Here is an 18,576-nt window from a genome sequence, read left to right on the forward strand (position 1 = left end):
TTGGAGCCACGCAGACTGCAGCTCTTAAAGCTGAATCTCTCTGACATTTAAGACTAATGACCTGTGTTAACATGTGCACGTTCATTTATCATCTCAGCTCGTCCTTACAGAGGAGACGTCAGCCTTAATGTATCAGGATGGGAGTTAAAGAGCCGCTCCATCACTGCCCAGGGGAGGACATATATGTGTGTGTGTGACATCCATAGTTAATGTGTGTGAGGGTGTAAAAACATATGGTGTGAGAGGAAGTGCTAAGAAATGCTGCATTACTCTTCTTCTTTGTTCATCTGTTTCAGAGGGCAGTTTGAGGGCAAATGTGAGTCAGTCTGATTATTATTTTTACTCTTTGAGAAAGACTGATCTATTCTAGTTTAAAAGAATCTACATGAATCAGTTAACTCTCAAAAGTCAGGTTGCAAACTCAAACTGGGACCACCTTATTGTGATGATATTGAATAAGTGACTGCAGCTGAGAAACTCATTTTTCTTTTAGAAATTTGACACATTCAGTGATAAACTGGAAGAATTTGATAAGATCTGGAATCCAACGATTTATACATAAAGGAAAGTCTGATAGCTAAGATGCACTATTTCTATGTAGCCTTTATCAGTCCTACACTGGTTAAGTCAGGACCACTAGGCCAAGACACACACAGTTTGAAGTTAGTGATATTTCATTTCTATCAGCTATTATTATGCCTTTATTCTATATGACGGTGTGGCTGTTCTGGGATCCCCCTGCCCTTCCACGAGCCTTCAAGCAGGAACAGCACATGTTCCTGCCCTGCTGTGCACACAAGGAAAGCCTGAGGCAGGGAGGGAAGCAGCAAAAACCCAGAGCAGAGCAGGCATCAGTGACAACGGAATGACACTGATTAAGTCAGATGTAGAATAATGGAGGAGCTGGGGTGGAGGAGAGTTGCAAAAGTTGAAGAGGAAGCGGCAAAGAGTGGGCAGGCCAGAGCAGCCTAAATATGTCGGCTGATGAAGACTTGCATAAGATGGCAATGAGCCTGACCTTGTTGCTGGCCTGAACAATCGCTATATGCTACACTTTTGGGGAGGGGGACTGGGGAAGGTGGGGTTTAATGTCTGATGGTATTTTCTGTAACCTTTCTTTTTTTTCTAACACATAACATTTTTGGAACAGGCTCCGACTTCATCCCTCCTTGCAGATTTTTACATACAGAACTTGAAGAGTGATAAGATAACAGTTTAAAGCCCCAGTTAGAGCCAACAGGTGGATGCTGGGATGGAGGTGGGTTGAAACGAGATCACAGTACTAATCCAGAGCAGAGGCTGAGGAGGAGACCTGCAATCTTGCAGCTTAAATAGACCACTAATTTAGGAGGATGTGAGTCATGTGATTTGATTAAGATGCATGTCAGGTGTGAATCAGTGCGCTCGGGATTATTGACAGAAATAACTCGCTGGCTTTCAAAGAGAAAAAGTGGCTGCAGAGGTCTAAAAAGAAGACAGTGAAAGATAAAATCTAACCAGATCAAATTTAAAACTGTATTTATTGATTTAAAAAGGTTATAAACTCACTGATCTTTAGTACAAAGCAGAATTATGAAGATTTGGCTGGTTTACATAGAAACTTTCCAATATTTTGGATTAATGAGCTTTTATAAATTCACAATTATATGCATGACAACAATAAAGATTTATGACATTATTAGACCTGTTTGGGGTGGGACCTGTGGGTGTCTTCAGGTGCATTTTAAAAAATTATGAGTACCATTAAAATTTTAATTTTTCTTGTAATGCAGTTCAAAAAGTTAAACTTTTAGATTAACAACAAAATGAAAAACTTCAAGACCTTTTTGCTTTAATCTTGATGATTATGGCGCACAGCTCCCAGAAATCAAAAATCCACCCTCAGAATATTAGAATACTCTTGAAAAGTCTGGTTTGTTTTCACTTGTCTCCTGTCTAATCAGCTAATTAACTCCAAACTCCTCAGCCTTCATACTCTCTTTCTGGTTCAGTACACACAATCACAGTCATGGGGAAGACTGCTGACTTGACAGCTGCCCAGAGGACAATCACTGACCCCCTCCAGAAAAAGAGTAAGCCACAGAAGGTCACTGCTGAAGGCCAGGCTGTTCTCAAAGCCTGTATCAAAGCATAATGTTGATTAGAAGGGAAAAGTGTGGTAAGAAAAGGTGCCCAAGGATTGTCAAACAAAGCAGATTCAAGAATTTAGGGGAGCTTCACAAGGAGTGGACTGAGTCAGTGGATCAAGAGCCACCACACAGACGGGTCCAGGAAATGGACTACAAAAGTGGTGGTCATCATGTCTCACCTGGGCTAAGGAGAAAAAGGGCAGCACAGTTCAGGCCCAAAGTCCTGTTTTCAGACATCTGTCTTCTCTCTCTCTGTCGTGACTAAAATCTATTTGGCTCACTGCAGAAGTAAGCTAAGGAAATCACACATTTCTCTACTTTATCTTCTTCACATTATGCCTCCCCTCAAGTTGTCTGGCTCCCTAAGGGAGGCCCAACTCACTCTTTGAAAACCACTGCTTTAAACTGGATCCAGAATGCTAAGATTGGTTGTGTTTCTGAATCTGCACAGAAGGTCACCAAACTGGAATAGTGAAACTTTTTGAGTAGTTGCTGCTGTGAGAAATAAAACTTTTTATCAGATGTGTTGTGATGCTGATGCAGGAGGGCAAACATTAGTGAACCAGCAGAAAAGTTTGAAATCTGGAGGCCTGAAGAAAACCCAACTATGTACAGTATCTCACAGAGAAAACATTTTCAGAAAAACTATTTTACAGCTGCAAAATAAACCACAGTTTTATTGTTATCACAGTATGACCATTCCAAAAAACACCTCACATCACAATGCAGTAATGCTTTTTTAACTCAGTATACATTTTATCAAGCTGTGTGTAGCTCCTCTTAGATTAACTGATATCTAATTAGTGGTGTAAACACACACTCTTATAATTAATAATTTTAAACAGATACACCATCAGATGTTCAGAGTAACAGCTCGTCTTTCACTGAGCAGATACAGAAAAGATCAGCAGTTTAGTGGACAGAGACAGAGAACTGAGTGATGCTCTGCATATAAATCCAGTCAGACCTTCACAATGATGTACGGCTTTATTCCCCACACACTGCAGCAACACATTCACATTAGTCTGTTCTTCTGCTACATGAAATGTTTCTGTGTCTGAATGGAAAAGACGATGTTTCGCTGGCCATAAGTGAATCTAAATCCATCAGTGGAAGTTTTATTTCTTAAAATATAAAATATGAAATCCAAATACCAAAGGGTATTTTGGAAGTTGGTTGTATAAGGTAGTTGCTGATAGTAACAGCATTGTTAGAGATTTCAATAAGCATTGCTCCTTTAAATATGATGTGCCTTGGGGAGCTCAGCCATGCAGAAAAGTACAGTTGCGCCGCATAATTCAGAGTTTTAGATGACAAAATAATTTCGGCTCAACTGTTTGCTATACTGAAAATTTTTTAAGCATTTTATTTTTCACCCAGAAAGCCTTCGTGTTTGGCACTATTTTGCAATGCAAGCTTAAGCTATCAGCTACATGTTCTTCTGCCCCAGTATATCTCATCAGCTATTTGGTTCTGCAAATTATTCCTTTACATCTTAGTTTCCTGGTGGTTCTTTTGGGGTTGAATTTACTAATAACTACATCTCCTGTATCTCTCTGCAGGTAAACACAAAATCTGCCTAAACTAAGCTGAACATTAGTTCATGCATGTTACGTGCCATACTAATGTTTATTTTCCTTGAGGTAACCTGTGGCTTTTACTCCTGGTCCTCTGTGGCACTTCATGGCCTCCATATACTGACTCCATGGATGGCACTGCTCAGCCTACACAATCAGGCTCTAACCATCTGCACCTGTGGGGAGTCTACTTAAGTCAAAGCAGAACAACTCCTCGCTCTCTCTCAGCCTGCAGCCAGACCAGCCATGCTCTTCAGCCACCATATTAATTTTCATTGTTAGCCCTAAGTTTTGTAATAAAAGACCTTTGTTTAAACTTTGATCGGTTTGATCTACTCCTTCATTTTGCTTCCCCTGAGTCAGGGGGGAATGCAGGACACTGTAGTCATACGCCCAGCTGTGATCAGCTGATGGCCAGCTGAATCCAGTTAATGCCTCCCAGCTCCCACAATCAATCACAGCTCTTTCTCTCAACACAGTGGTGTATTTAAATATAATGTACCTCTCACAAAACCTGCTTGCATTAATGCTGAAGCACCACACTGCTGCTGCTGGCAAAGCTTCACCTCCTCCACCCCAGCCTCCTCCTTTATAACACAAAACTTGTTACACCTTCATATTCAGATTCATGCTACCATGTATCCATTGCTTTTGAACTAATTTTATTGTATTCAGCATGCATTGTCATAAATTTATCTATCCATATAGAAGTTGCTACCTATGTGCTGTCTGGAAAGTCAAAGCATGCTGCTTGACTAATCCAGGGAACATCTTTTGAGCAGAACCCTCTCTGCCAATTACAATTGTATAGTTTGTAGTTTATGTGTATACACAATATCAATTAGACAATGACAGGTTTTAATTATCATCTAAGTTAATATACAGTATTTTCACTGATATAAGCAAAATGAAACATATTTATAACACTAGCATTACCATTTCTCTTTCCCATCACGATAAACAAAGTGATGTCAACTGTTGTGGAAAAGAGAGTTTCTCACATTTAAAAAATAAACTCATGATATATTAGCATGATAATATGATAATATCACAGTATGAAATGTTGTTTTTCTACTTATTTGTATATTCAAAGGAAATATGAGCTGTTTGGAAATGACAACCAATAAACCTACTCTCTTTAATAACTCTAGTTTACCTTGACTGTTTCTTTTTTTTTGATGGAAATGACAGTGACCCCTAGGGATAGGTGTTATTTTAATGAAAAAAGATATAAGATACTAATATATCTTAAAACACATGATATATTTGATTAAAATAGGAATGTATGTGTCCCCTGTCTATAAAGTTGGTATTGGAGCAAAACTTAATTCTATACAAAGATGGATCAAATGTCCAAAATCTGACTCAGAGACAAAGAACATATAGCCAAAACCATATATATAAAAGGCCAAAAAGAGAAAAAAGGCAAGCCAGTGTGTCTGGGGTTGACGCAAGCATCATTCCAGGTCAAAACAGGCAAAACTCAATGATTTGAGAGGAGAAATGTGCCTGGACAAAGTCAGCGCTCTTCAGCCGAGCTTAGGAGCACAAGAAGAAGTTTTTTCTATCCTTTGATTTGGACCTATCCAGACTGAAACAACTTTTTAGAGGCAAGTTTTGTGGTAAGCTTGCTAATAGCCAACACTGTACCAGGAAAGTAAATGTGTCAGCACAGTTAGACTAACTGGAAAGTAGTTCTGAGTCACGATTCTGGATGATTCAGATATTTGACTGACTCACCTGGCATGATGACATCAGGGAAGCCCAGTTTACGTGTGATGGCCACGCCTCTGCTGAAAATAAGAGGGTTCTCTCTGCGGACCTGCTCCATGTCGCCCCTCAGCAGCTGCAGAGAGATGATCAGACCTGCAGGGACGCAGGAGAGAAGGGCAATGAGAAGATTAATGAGATAAAGAGGAGAAAAACAGAGAGGGTAGAGAGGAATATGAAAGAATCAGGGAAGGGAGATCAAACAGTAACTTTTCTCCCCTTTGTGTGTTGTTCATAATTTGTCTAAGACAGTGGTTCTCAGCGTGTGGGTCAGGACCCTTTTGGGGGTTGCGAGACACTGAGAGGGGATCTCAAGATGCCTTAAAAAAAACAAGAATATTTCTTAATTACACATTTGCCACTTTAAACCAATTTTGCCAAATTTTAATTGGTTTTAATCACTTTTCCCCATCAATTTTGCCAATTTTAACACATTTTTGCCACTTATAACCCATTTTTGTCAATTTTTAACCCTTTCCACCACTTTTTGCTGACTGTTTTGCCCCTTCTAAACCAGTTCTTGCCACTGTCCACCTATTTTTGCCTCTGTTGACCCATTATTGCCACTATTAACATCTTTTTGGCCCATTTTAACAACATTTCACTATTTGTTAAGTCCGTTATTGCCAGTTTAACAAATTTCTGCCAATTTCTGCCAAAGTTAATAAATTTTTCCCAGTTTAAACCAATTTTCTTTACATTACACCAAATATTCCTCCCATTTTTGCCACTTTAAACCCATTTTAGCCACTTTTTCCAATTTTGCCACTTTGATCCAAATTCTGCCACTTCTAACCCAAGGGATCTACATTTTTGGGAAGGCCATATACTACAGCACAAAATAATTTTTAAAAGTTTACTTGATAAGAGTTGTTATTATTCAGGTTGAATATAAAATATGGATATGACAGTTTAACTTTACATTGGACCATGATTTTGCTGACCTCCATGGTCCCTCAGTCCATCCAAGCCCCAGAAAGTTCTCCTATTCATCACCCCCTTATGGACATATGGCTGTGTTCAGCCCCCTTCAGGTACAGTGGGAGTCCCTGGTCTCTGGCACCTTTATTTTGGGGGTCATGGGCTGAACAGGTTGAGAACCACTGGTCTAAGAAACATCAATTGTGAGGTAAATACTAATTTACATTTGATGTTTTATAAACAGAAATAAGCATTTAAAGGTACAATCGCTAGAATTTCAACACCGAAATGCACATAATAATAGAAAATTACTCTTATACAGTTTATCTATTTATTACCTTAATCAACAACAGCCATTTCCTAAGGCAGAGATTTTCTCAAGCTTTAGTTATAACGGTGCATCTTTTAACCTGACATGTCTTGTCACCGCCTCAAAGCTGTCGGCTGTTAGGTTAATCGCCCAAGCTCGCCCCACTAATGTGGAACTCTTCTATTGTATGGGCTCCAGTGAGGAAAGCTCTCAGTTCAATAATAACGAGGATCTGATGTAGAAGAAAAATACATTTTGAGTAAAAAGAAGGGAATGTGTTTGGGTTTGGCTACCAATGAGTTATAAGAGACATGCTGTAAACTAAGCAATAAAAGAGGTAATATTGCTTTACAAGGGGTGTAAAGGTACCTGTATTTGTCCTGATTTGGTACGGCCTCTCAGTACGATAAAGACGTGTACCAATCGGATACATGAGGAACGAAGCTCACTGATGTAAAACCAGAGAACAACTCACTGTCACACAGCAGTTTCTGTCTCACCGGACAACTGAACGTCATGTATTGACCACCCCTGAAACCCCTACCACGTCCCCTGGCGCGGCTTTGGCTTCGGTATGTTCAGCTTGTGAACTCTCATGGCACATGGAGTCACTGTGGCTCTGATGCACCGATAGTCTTGGTCTCACCAGATGACTGAACGGCATTGTGAGTGTTCTCGCTACAATTCGCTCTCTTTTTCTCTTTTATGCTCCGACTACAACCACTTCCTCGTCTCCTCGACTGGTGGTGCGTCTTCAAACTCTCTCTCTCCAAAACTTTGAATAGAACCACGCCCATAAAATGCTGGTGGGATTGAAGTTACTCATGTTCGCCATCTCCTGGTGTAAAGTACTAACAACATTAGGCACCATCTTTGCAGCTACAGCCTGTTTAATTCAGCAATGTTGCTTGTCACCATTTTGCGACTTTGGCTTTTAAAGGTTAAAACAACCTAGTAATTTAAACATGTATTTATTTATTAATATTTTTATTTATTGAAGACCTTTTTGGAAGGAGGTTGCAGCATTATAAATAATTAAAATGAAATTTATTTAGCCTATTTATTTCACACAGTTTAATAAAATTAGAAAAAAAAGTTCTGTTATTTATTCGCTTCAATTACCGTACCAAAAACGTACCGAACCATGTCTTCAAAACAGAGGTATGTACAGAACTGAAATTTTTCTTTACCGTTACACCCCTATTCTGTACTCTCATCCACATTTGATCACCTTGGCCTCCAAAAACATGAAAACAAAGGCCAAAATGCTCACTAAGACTTGAAAACACCTGACAATATAGTACATACATCGACTTCTATCATGCATCTCTAACCTGGTCAGCAGTAGCTGTCTGTGGGATATTTGTGTAATCAGCTTACTTTTAAAGATGCATGAACCACAAAGAGTCACTCTGTTCAGTCAAACTGTGCACCACGTTTTTAAAAGAAAAACTTTCAGGGCCACCAGAGTTCAAAGATCTCTAACACGAGAGCCCCCGAGGCTGACGGCTCCCTGCAGTGACACCAATTAAGAAGATTTTCCAGCTGACGTGGAGTGATGACACGTGTGTGTCAGTCAGAGTGCATGCTGCTCCTCAGACGGGGCGAGGCGCTCCTGGGATGTTTGTGTGTTTGTTTTGTTACAGTCTTTCTGAGCTCTGTGTTTGTGTGTCTCCGTGAGATGCCTCATTTACGCTCCCTCATTACTGACGCAATAACAGCCGTTACTAATGCTCCGTGATGAGAGCTCACAGAGGTAAAAAAGTGACGCCATTAGAGACTAAATATGGAGGAGATAGAAAAAAAGAGACAGGTAAAGCAGAAGATAGAGAGCCATATGAAGGTACAGTGTGGTTATTGGTACGGTGGTCCTGAAGGTCAAAACTCAACAATTCAGAAATAAAACAGCAGCATTTGCTTTTTTTTTAAACGTATTTGGTTTGTAAAACACAAGAATATTTCAGAAAAATAGTGTTGAAAAATGATTATTGTGTCTATTTTTCAGTCTTTACCAATCAATCCTTATTTGTACAGAACAAATTCATAACCAAAGTTATCTTTAAGAAACTTTACACATGAGGGCAGGAACAGAAAACACGGTTATATTATCAATAAAGACCCAACATTAATCCACCACCAGCTCAGCACTGAGCAGCATTTAGCAGAAAGAAACCTCATGTAGGGAGTCATATTGAACGGCCCTCTGCTGAAGCTGTGTTTGGGTTGTGAGGTGACAGAGGAAGAAGCAGGAAGTGAGAAGAGAGAGATGCAGAAATGTTGTAATGTTTTGACCTTCAGGGCTGCTGTACTTGATCACTAAAGTCTTGTAATTTGCACAAAACATTTAGTTTTCCTTTGGAGGTAATCTTTAGGTCTCAATGAAGTAATTTTGAACAGCTGATAGCTTTGAGTCAGTTAAATCACATTTTAATGCACAGATATGATTAGGTATCTTTGAAATTTCAATTGGAATATGTGGGGTACAGACAAATGAATCATAAAAATACAGCAAACATCTCTGATGACAAGAAAAAAATCATAATAAAAAATGTAAATGTACAAAACCTCAATTTGCTAAAAAAAAAAAAAAAAAACTCAATGTCTATGAGTTTTTAGAGTCATGGATTTCTAAAAAAAAAAAAAAAAAGAAAGAAAAAAAGAATTTAAAAAATCTTAAGTTTTTTAAGTTTCTAATGTCATAAATTTACAAGAATCACAACTAAATTCAAGTTTTTATTGTATCAAAGTTAGGATGAAACTGACTGTGAATTTCTCAAGTTTATAGTTAAAAATTTTCAAGACAGCTCTCCAGTAGCTAGAGTTTTGGGAGAGGAATGTTGTCCCATCCTTGTCTGATGTAGGATTCTAGCTGTTTGACAGTCCTGGGTCTTTGCTTCCTGGATTTTTCCTTTAAGGATGCTCCAAAATTTCTGAAGTTTATAAAGTTGCAAATTAAGAGATGACAACTCAAATCTTAATCTAAAATTTTGTTTATTTTCAAAGTGTGAAAAGTTTAAATCATTTAAATTTTCAAAGTCTTAAAGTAAATTTCTGACTTTATAAACTTATTTTTAAAAATGGAATCAATAATCTAGGGCTTATTCTTTCCTTGACCAAACTGACTTGTTGTAAAAATTTTTCTGGCAAAGCTCACATCACGTAAAAAAAAAAAAAAAAAGACATCAAAGCCATTAGACAGCAATCACCTGCACAAAAACACTGTCAACGTGTCAGCTACAGAAACTCTACCAGAGCAGTCGTGCAATGACAACAGTGCTGCAGTTTGCTTGCACTTCATGAGAATTTAGAAACTGAATTGACTGCTATAGAAGGCCGCAGACCTTTAATTTTGTAGCCCTAGAGTAAAAAAAGTAGTAGATATTTAACTCGGCTCTATGCGCTTCTCGTGTGTTTATTGTTGCTAAATTTGACCTCTGCTTTCTTCAGCATCTGTGAGCTTCTTGTTTATTTTTGAAGGAAATATCACTCGACATGAAAACAATGTAAAGATAAGTTAAGACTGGTCTCCGCCTTTATCAGACGTCCTTCCTCTTCTTGATTAGGAGGGGAGAAGTGACTATGACGAGAGTGAGCGTTGTTCCAGAAATTGAGTTTTCACCTGAGAACATGGTGACAGAAACAAGGTGTTTTTCTGCTCCAGGGACTGAGAACCAGAAATGCTGGACTACACTGGATAAGCTTTTAAAATGAGCTAGAAGCACTGGCTGTGGACACAGACCCCAAATGTTTCTGATCTGCTTCATACTGATGAATCACAAATTTAAACATTTATACTCAGGATTTCCTACCGTAGTTGGTGCTCGGAGCAGTGTATTTGGTGCTGGACTTGCGGATGATGTTCTCATGGATCTGGTACCATTCGTTCTCGTTGTTACACCTGGAGAAAAACCATAAAATGTCAGGTTATCTTTTATGGTTCATGCTCTAGACATACAGGATGATGACCTGCTTAGGGAGGAAAGATGGTAAGAAGTGGATCCCACAGCCTGGTACACATTGCTTTGTCTCCCAGCCTGCTGTGTGCAGTGAAGTGGTTGGTTACAATACAAAATCAATGAGGTGAATTTTCAACAGGGCACTGAGTGATGGTGAGGGCAACACTAACTTTCATAACGGCCCAGGTCTCAGTACCTCATACTGGTAAATTAGTAAGATTGGTTTAGATATTAAAGGACTATTTCACCCAGCTGGTTTGATCATTTCTAGTGACACCATTTCACCTCTGTTATTTCTCCAATGCTACCCGAGCAGAAAGACTCTGCCCGTCTATTATGCCTTCATGACTGTGGAGTGAAACATGGAAACATGCATGAATTTGAAGCTCCATAACTATCACCTCAGCTCCTCACTGCAGATAAAAATGAAGCTACTCGCTTACTGTGTTGTTTTGTTGTTGATGAAGAACTGAGCTGTCTTACGGTGTCACTGACATGTTAGCCTTTTCTGTCACAGGAAACACGAGACGCAGGAGGCCTGAGGTACAAAGAGGGGATGTGAAGCCACCCGTAAAGCATGAAGCATCCTCAGGAGTTCAGCTGAGGTTGTCGTTAGGCTTCACACATAGACACACATTAACGCACACTACATGTGACTGTGAGCACTGTGGGGCTCCTGCAGGCAAGTCTTCAGAAGTTTCAGCCGATGGGGATTCCCTAATGTCTGCCATCAACTGTGTGTGTATAAAAAGAAAGAGAGAAGAAGAGCGGAGCGTTGATGGCTTTATAAGACTGCAGAGAATATGGGACAAAACAACAAAGTGTCTGTCTGCAGTGTATTGAAGAGTTTTAACTCTTTCCTGTCTCTGCTTTACAAGAAAAAGTCATAAAGAGGAAATAAGAGGCTGAGTGGCACATGAGGTGAAGAACTGAGGGGGGAAATTGAAAGACTAGAAGTACCGTCTGGTGGTTATATGGGTTTAAGGCAACCTGGAGTCTGGGGGCCCCTAGGGGGCGCCAAAGATCTCTCACGGGACCTTGTCTGCTCTGACATTGACAGAATTAGATCTACATATATGGTGCTTAAATTTATTAGACCACCAGTCATATTTGTCTCAAAGACCATCCAGCATCATGAAGTGCTTTAATGCGGACTCTTTCATTTTCAGTGAGCTCTCCACGTTTTACCATTTTGAACAGGAATGAGGGATTTCAAACTAAATTCACCCAAATTTGAGCTGGCTCAGTGGGCTTCTCTGAGAAGTCAGAAATTCATCAAGCATAACATTCAACCACTAAAACTCATTTTTCTGTTCAGGAATTCAAGTAAATAACTATAATTTGACATATTAATCAAGAAATAATAATGTGCTTTACTATTTTTTTCAGTTTTTTTGTAAATCAGTGCACTTGAAAATGCATGGATAACAATAACAATTATATTTTGACATTAAAAAAAATCATTTGGGTTAAAGAGCTTCTACATAATGGTGTATTAACCATTGCAAAAACATAAAAAATGATTTTGGTAATTACCAATGCTGTTAATTTAGGGCAGCTGTGGCATAAACCTTACTTTGGTTAGGGTTAGGGTGGTCTAATACATTTGTTAAGCACTGTATATGCTTAAGAAATATTTTTTAAAAAGGGAAGCAGGTGGCCTAGTAGTTGAAGGCGTGCCCTATGTATGCAGTCAGCCTAGGTTTGAATCCGACCTGTGGCATTTTCCCAGCTCCTCAGCTCTCTCATCCCTGTTTCTGATCCTATCCACTGTCCTCCTCTGTCAATAAAAGCATTAAAAGCCAAATAATAATAATATTTGAAAAAAAGTGCATTAGAGCCAACCTGATAGATCAAAAAATGAAGAAAACCCTTTTATTTTTGTGCAAAAAGTCACAATTTTTGGAAAAAAATTAAATAAATAAAGTTGTGTATTCACAAGAAATCAAACTCCAAATTTCAGTTTGAAAAGTCTTACAATCTGTACACTTGAAACACAATATGTTAAGTTTTAAAATCATATTTTTTTTTACAGTGTAAAGTAAAAAATTACAAGAACCTAACTGAAAACAGTGGTCGTTTTTTGATCTTATACTCTCAAAAATTCAAAATTTTGGTTTGATTGGCTATGATTGGTAGAAATGTAATAAGCAATGGACAAACATGAGACCCAATGACTTTGACCTTCAAAATCTACAACATGCAGAAAATACCCCAAGGAGATATTTCAGAATTTTTGATTGTACAAGACATGCTTGGGAATGTTAGGCCATATAGTGCCAAAGATGGGTATAGCTTTTTTCCTCTTAATTTGGCAAGTTTAAGGTTAAAATGGGCCAACAAACCATGCTGGCTCCATTGCAATCTATGTTGAAAATATTTAGTGTTTTCTTGTTACCCAGAAGTCCTCTGTGTTTGGCACTATTCTGCAGCAGGGTGTGACTAAAATCCCTGCCCTTCATCGCCTATCTTTATTTATTTATTTATTTATGTTGGTGCAAATTAAAAACAAGGAAATAACGGTGAACTGTCGCTTACGTGTAGACTTTGAGGACAAAGTCTTTCTCCTCTTTGAGCTCTGAGATGGTCTGTAGCACATCGCTCATGGCGAGGACAGCACAGCCGTACGGTCTGCGGTACTGGACATGTGGAGGACCCTTCTTACTGTCATTCAGCAGCATGCGACCTGAAAGAGCGAAGGACAGAGAAATACATTCACTCAATAAAACACAATGGTCAAAATGTTTCTTTGTGAAAGTAAACAGCAGGAGAGCAGAGGAGACTCAAAATCTAAATCTGCTTTGTTTGTTGTGTAAATGAATTTTTCTTACATAATTTATTTAGGATTAAAATAAACTGAGACAGCCTCCTGGGTCTGCTGCTGTGGCCCATTCTGTCTGTCTTTGTGTCCCTGCAGGTCGCTGGTGGTCTGTCTTCTGCCACACCTGGGCAGACCTGACCAGTCTCCCAGGTGTATAAAGATCCAGCAGGCAACCCGCTCACTCTCTCTACTCTGCTCAGCTTCAATGAGCCCTGCTCAGCTCTGGGACATTTGAGTCCCAGGTGGATGCAGTCATCAACATTTGCACTTTTTAAGAACACAGAAGAATTCAAACGTTGATAATGCTTTTATGAAGATGTTTTACACGTGTTTTATTGATTTTGTTTTACCAGGTCTCTCAGTATCAGAAACCACAACAGACTACAGGGCATTCAGACATTTCAGGTTTGAGCCTTAATGATTAAACTCATCTGTACAAAGTCAGGACCCTCAAAAAGGCCCAGTCGATGTTCGCCAATCGCAGCCATCCTTTGTTTTCTGAGTTGCTAGTGTCTGGCCACAGATTCAGCCTGCCAGCATGCAGGACTAAAAGGCTAAAGAACTCATTTGTCCCTGCTGCCAATGGCTGTTTAAATGAGTAATTCTAATACTGGGTTATTTTTTTATGTATTTTCATTGTTGTGTTTTACTTTATTGCCCACCGTCTCATTGAGCTTTTATCTATTGTGTCTTTATGCTGTTTTTATGATCGATTTGGATGTACGATTGACTGCTGACTGGGTGAGAGTGGGGAAAGCCATACCAGAAAAGAGCCCCAACCAGATTATAACCCAGGCTTCCCATGTACATTGGCTGTAACCTAACTGCTAAACTGCCTTTGCCCCTTATACTCCCTTACTCTTTCACCTTTTGGATGTATTGCTCATTTACCTTTTTTTTTTTGTCATGTCTCCTGAGCTGTATCATGACATCTGTCAACATAAAGTGCTCTGAGAAAGTATTTCCACATGATTTTTCAGCTGACCCACCTCAAAATAGATCTGGCAAGTATCCAAGTTGACAAGAATGGAGGGGTGCCTCATGCAAGGCTAGAGCGTGAACTTTGGGATTACAAAGATTGACGAAAGAGTCAGCGATTTGCTCCAAAGTGCACTTCATGCGCAGATTGCTGTGTGGACGGCGTATGTAGAACTTGGGGGTTACACAGAGTAGGCATTGAATCTTAGAGCAAAGCTCCTACCTGTTCTGATAACCTGGGAGACGATGTAGAGATCTCTCTTCATGTCTTTGTTGCTCAGGTCCTGCAGGGAAAGAAGCAGAAACTGATGAGTGGAAACTCAAAAACAAAACGAATCCACATCTAACCGAGCTAGAGAACGTCAGTCCCAACACAGGAAGTTAAGGCAAACATGAAGAACCATGTGGATTCCACCAGCATGAAAGGCAGCAAAAGAGTGGTTTCACTTTAAGAAACTGATTTGTCATGAGTTACATCATGTAGAGTCAATGTTAAAAGTGGAAAAAGGAACTGTGCCGAGGAAGTTTGACACTGCAATCTATTGTCATGATAACCTCTGAATCAGTGCAGCTTCTCTACTGGCTTATGATTAAAGAGTACTTTGTTTGTCTGTTCGAGTGTTTGCTGTATTCTCCCCGTCTCCTTCATCTTTTGATTTCACCATAAATAGTGCTAGTGCATCTCTTTAATATTAGATTTTGTGTTTTGATACATAACATAGACTTGCATGTGGTGTTTATGCTTGTTGAAGCACTCTCTACAGAGCATGCTGAGATTTGTTACTGTGCGTGATGATTGTTTCTAATGCTGATTCTATAACCACCAATAGGGGGCGACACATCCTCACTACTACATTTCTTACAGGTGCAGCGTTCTCTACTGAAACCACATCACCAAGCAGAATTCAGAGCACATTTTATTCATTATTTGTCTGAGTTGGTTTGTGTGTGTTTTACCGTGAAGAGAGCACACAGCCTGTCCACCTTCTCAGGGTTCTTCGGTCCACCATTCTTGTTCAGTCTCACCATGAACTTCTCACTGAAACACAAATTAAAAAAGCAACTGTTTAAACAGAAGTGTGAGGGCTAATTCAATTATGCTTCCCATGTTGTAGCTTTGACATGAAAGAAATTTAAAGAGGGGAAGGTTTGGGTTCAAACTCATACATTCCCTTTGTTTCCTACAATAGTCCCACCAAATCCCTCCAGTGCTCTGACTGTTAAAAACTACAGTGGCTCATTGGAAAGATAATTAGGTTGAATACAGGACTTTGTAACAATGTATACTTGCTGAATCATCGGAATTATACAGCATTTCACTGAGCAGGCACCTGAAACAGACTCTAGAGTTTCTTCACTGGGCCAGAATCCCACAGAAAAACATCTCAGCACATTCTCTCATTAATGAGGCCGACGTTTTGTGCGCTCATGTCTGGGGTGTCCTCTTTCTTGTGGTAATGAAAACAGGATAAAGTACTTGAGCTAGATGACCCTTCAAACTGAGATTTGTCAGAGGCACAGTCTGAGTTTTTTGGTAAATCTCCCAGAATGCCTTGCTAGTCATCTGCAAAATAGCAGCTCAAGAAGTTTATAAATATCTATAGTTTCTTCCTGAATGATATTTAAGAAAAACAAAACAAACAAACAAACAAACAAACAAACAAAAAAACAGCCTTTTAAATCTGTGAATTGACCACCACTGACAGAAGTATGGACCACTATTTAATTATGATGAGGCAAGCAGGCTGATAGATACAACAGCTACAACTCTATAAAATAAAAAACAAAAAAATCAGGAGGATCTGTTCATTTTTGCAAAAAAAAAATCATTTTTTTTTAGAAAAAAAAAAACCTCAACATTTTGGAGGACTAAACTAAACTTAGAATTTCTGAGGTTAAATATTGCAAATATAGGAGGAAAAAAAAGAGAAAAATTTGAGTAAAAAAAATTCAAGTTTATAAAGCCATAAATTAGTAACCAAACTGGAACCAGTGGTTGGCGACTCTCAGTTTGCAGAAGTGTCTTTTCTAAGTCGAGAGGCTAATGAATATGGAATGGTTCTGGGAAAAAAATCACAAGTACTTCCTCATCTCTTAGTCCACCACCCCCCAAAAAAGTCTGATCTAATCAGGTTTTTAATGGCATGACTTGTGTAAGGAAAACAGCTAATCTGTATAATGTTTTACCATGAACTTCGCTATTAACGAGTCAGTAGTCTCAAATATTTGAAGTCTTTGTTCTTATAAATTTATCAGGATTCAACCTAAAAATGTCTCTGATTTTTACCTCATAAATTTATGACTTTTTGAACTTACTGTAAATCATGACAATGTTAACCAAGAATTTTAAGATGATTTTCTATTTAATTTAGGAAATTTAAAAACAAAAATTGTAATTTTTCTCCTGTAAATTTACAACTTTTTAAACTAAAAAATTATAATTTGTTATTTTTTAAATTTATGACTTAAAAAGGGGTCTTTTTCTTGTAGATCTACAACATTTTTTTAAGCTTTATTTTGGGCATTTTTGTGCCTTTATTTGAAAGAGGAGGACAGTGGATAGAGTCGGAGACAGGGACAAGAGCGGGGGGAGACATGTGGTAATAAGCATCAGGCTGGATCCAAACCCGGGCGGTCCACGTATGTGGGGCGCGCCTTAAACCACTAGGCCACCTGTGCCCCAGATCTACATTTTAACAACATTTTAACATTAACATATCAACATTTTAAGGAAATGTTTAGTTCTCAAACATTTACAGCCTTTAAATCCAGAAATGTATTTTTTTCTCATGAATTTACGACTTAAAGAATTCAAATTTTTTCCCACTTATTCACAGCTTTTTAAAATTATGCATTTTGTTCTTGTCAATTTTTAACTTTTCAGACTTTTTAAAAAAACTTAAAAAAATATCTTTTCTCCCCATAAATTACTGGCTTTTTAAGGTAAAAATTATTTTCCATGTAAATGTATGGCATTTTGAACTTAAAAATGTGAACAATTTTTTGTTTTTCCCTATTAATCTAAAATTTAAATATTTGAAGATGTACAACTTTTTAAACTAGAATATTGTAAGTTTTATTCTCTGAAATTTATGACTTTTGAACTTGAATACTTCAGTTTTTTTCTTGGAGATTGAAAACTATCTAAACTGAAAATCGTCATATTTCTTTTGTTGATTTATGACTTTTCGAACTTTAAAATTTAAAGGGTTCCTTTTCATAGATTTACAACTTTTTGAACTATGTTTTTTTTCTTGGAAATGTAGGAGTTTTGAAGTTGAAAACTTCAAGGTTATTTAATATATTTCATCTTAAAACAAAACAATTTCGGGTTCATTTATACCTTTTAAAAATAAAAAAATCTTGGAAATGTACAACTTTTGAATTTGAATTTCAAGGTTTATTAATAAATTTAAAACTTCTTGAACTTGAAAAACTTAGAAAAAAATCCTGAAAATTAACAATTGTTTAAACAGAAGGAGTATTTTTTTTCTTGGAATTTTTTCTTTGTGTGAATTTTAAAAATGTCATTTTTTCCTTGGAAATTTGTGACTTTTTGAACCATTTTTATTATAAATTTATCCAAAAATGTCTTAATTTGAAAACTATCAGATCCTCTTTAATCTTAAGTTTTTTGAGGGGCCCTAATCTGTTGTTGTAGGAGCCACCAGCTCCATTCACACCTCTAGATATCCCAGACAACTGGAGAGTATGACCCACCCTATTTTGAATCTGATTGGCTAACCTTGAGATTTTTACCCAAGCAACCAACAAAGGAAAAAAAAACACGTCTTAGCCATTTAACGGCAGAACAATGCAGGTCATGCCTTCCTTGTCTTTAGACAAATTATGACAACCAACCATTAACATGAGTTAGTGTTGTTTTGATAATGGTCTTTATGTCTGACATTGTTATTGCATCCATTTACATAAATACAGCCAACAGCTATGATGACACATCAGGACCTTGAAGGGACGTCCAGTTTTGTAGGAGATTTCACCTCCGTCACTTTGAACCCCATTTCAAGAAATAAATGGGTGCTCCAAATCAAAAGGTAGTGGTGAAATTTAGGCATGGGACTGAGCCATGAAGTGGTCTAATCACACTCATGTT

The 18,576-nt window shown here is 38.2% G+C and overlaps 1 protein-coding gene across 1 annotated transcript in view; it reads right to left on the reverse strand.

Annotated features, from left to right (window-relative positions):
• LOC121506749 (dedicator of cytokinesis protein 3-like) overlaps window positions 1-18,576 on the reverse strand; it is a 172,513-nt gene that overhangs the window by 43,328 nt on the left and 110,609 nt on the right. The window contains exons 10-14 of the mRNA XM_041782604.1: window positions 15,420-15,501; window positions 14,686-14,746; window positions 13,202-13,349; window positions 10,517-10,605; window positions 5,447-5,572 (exon numbers count right to left, since the gene is read on the reverse strand). Of these exons, the coding sequence (XP_041638538.1) occupies window positions 5,447-5,572; window positions 10,517-10,605; window positions 13,202-13,349; window positions 14,686-14,746; window positions 15,420-15,501 (506 nt within the window). The remainder of the gene's footprint in view (window positions 1-5,446; window positions 5,573-10,516; window positions 10,606-13,201; window positions 13,350-14,685; window positions 14,747-15,419; window positions 15,502-18,576) is intronic.

Source organism: Cheilinus undulatus, linkage group 3, assembly GCF_018320785.1.
Source record: "Cheilinus undulatus linkage group 3, ASM1832078v1, whole genome shotgun sequence".
Classification (NCBI taxonomy): domain Eukaryota; kingdom Metazoa; phylum Chordata; class Actinopteri; order Labriformes; family Labridae; genus Cheilinus; species Cheilinus undulatus.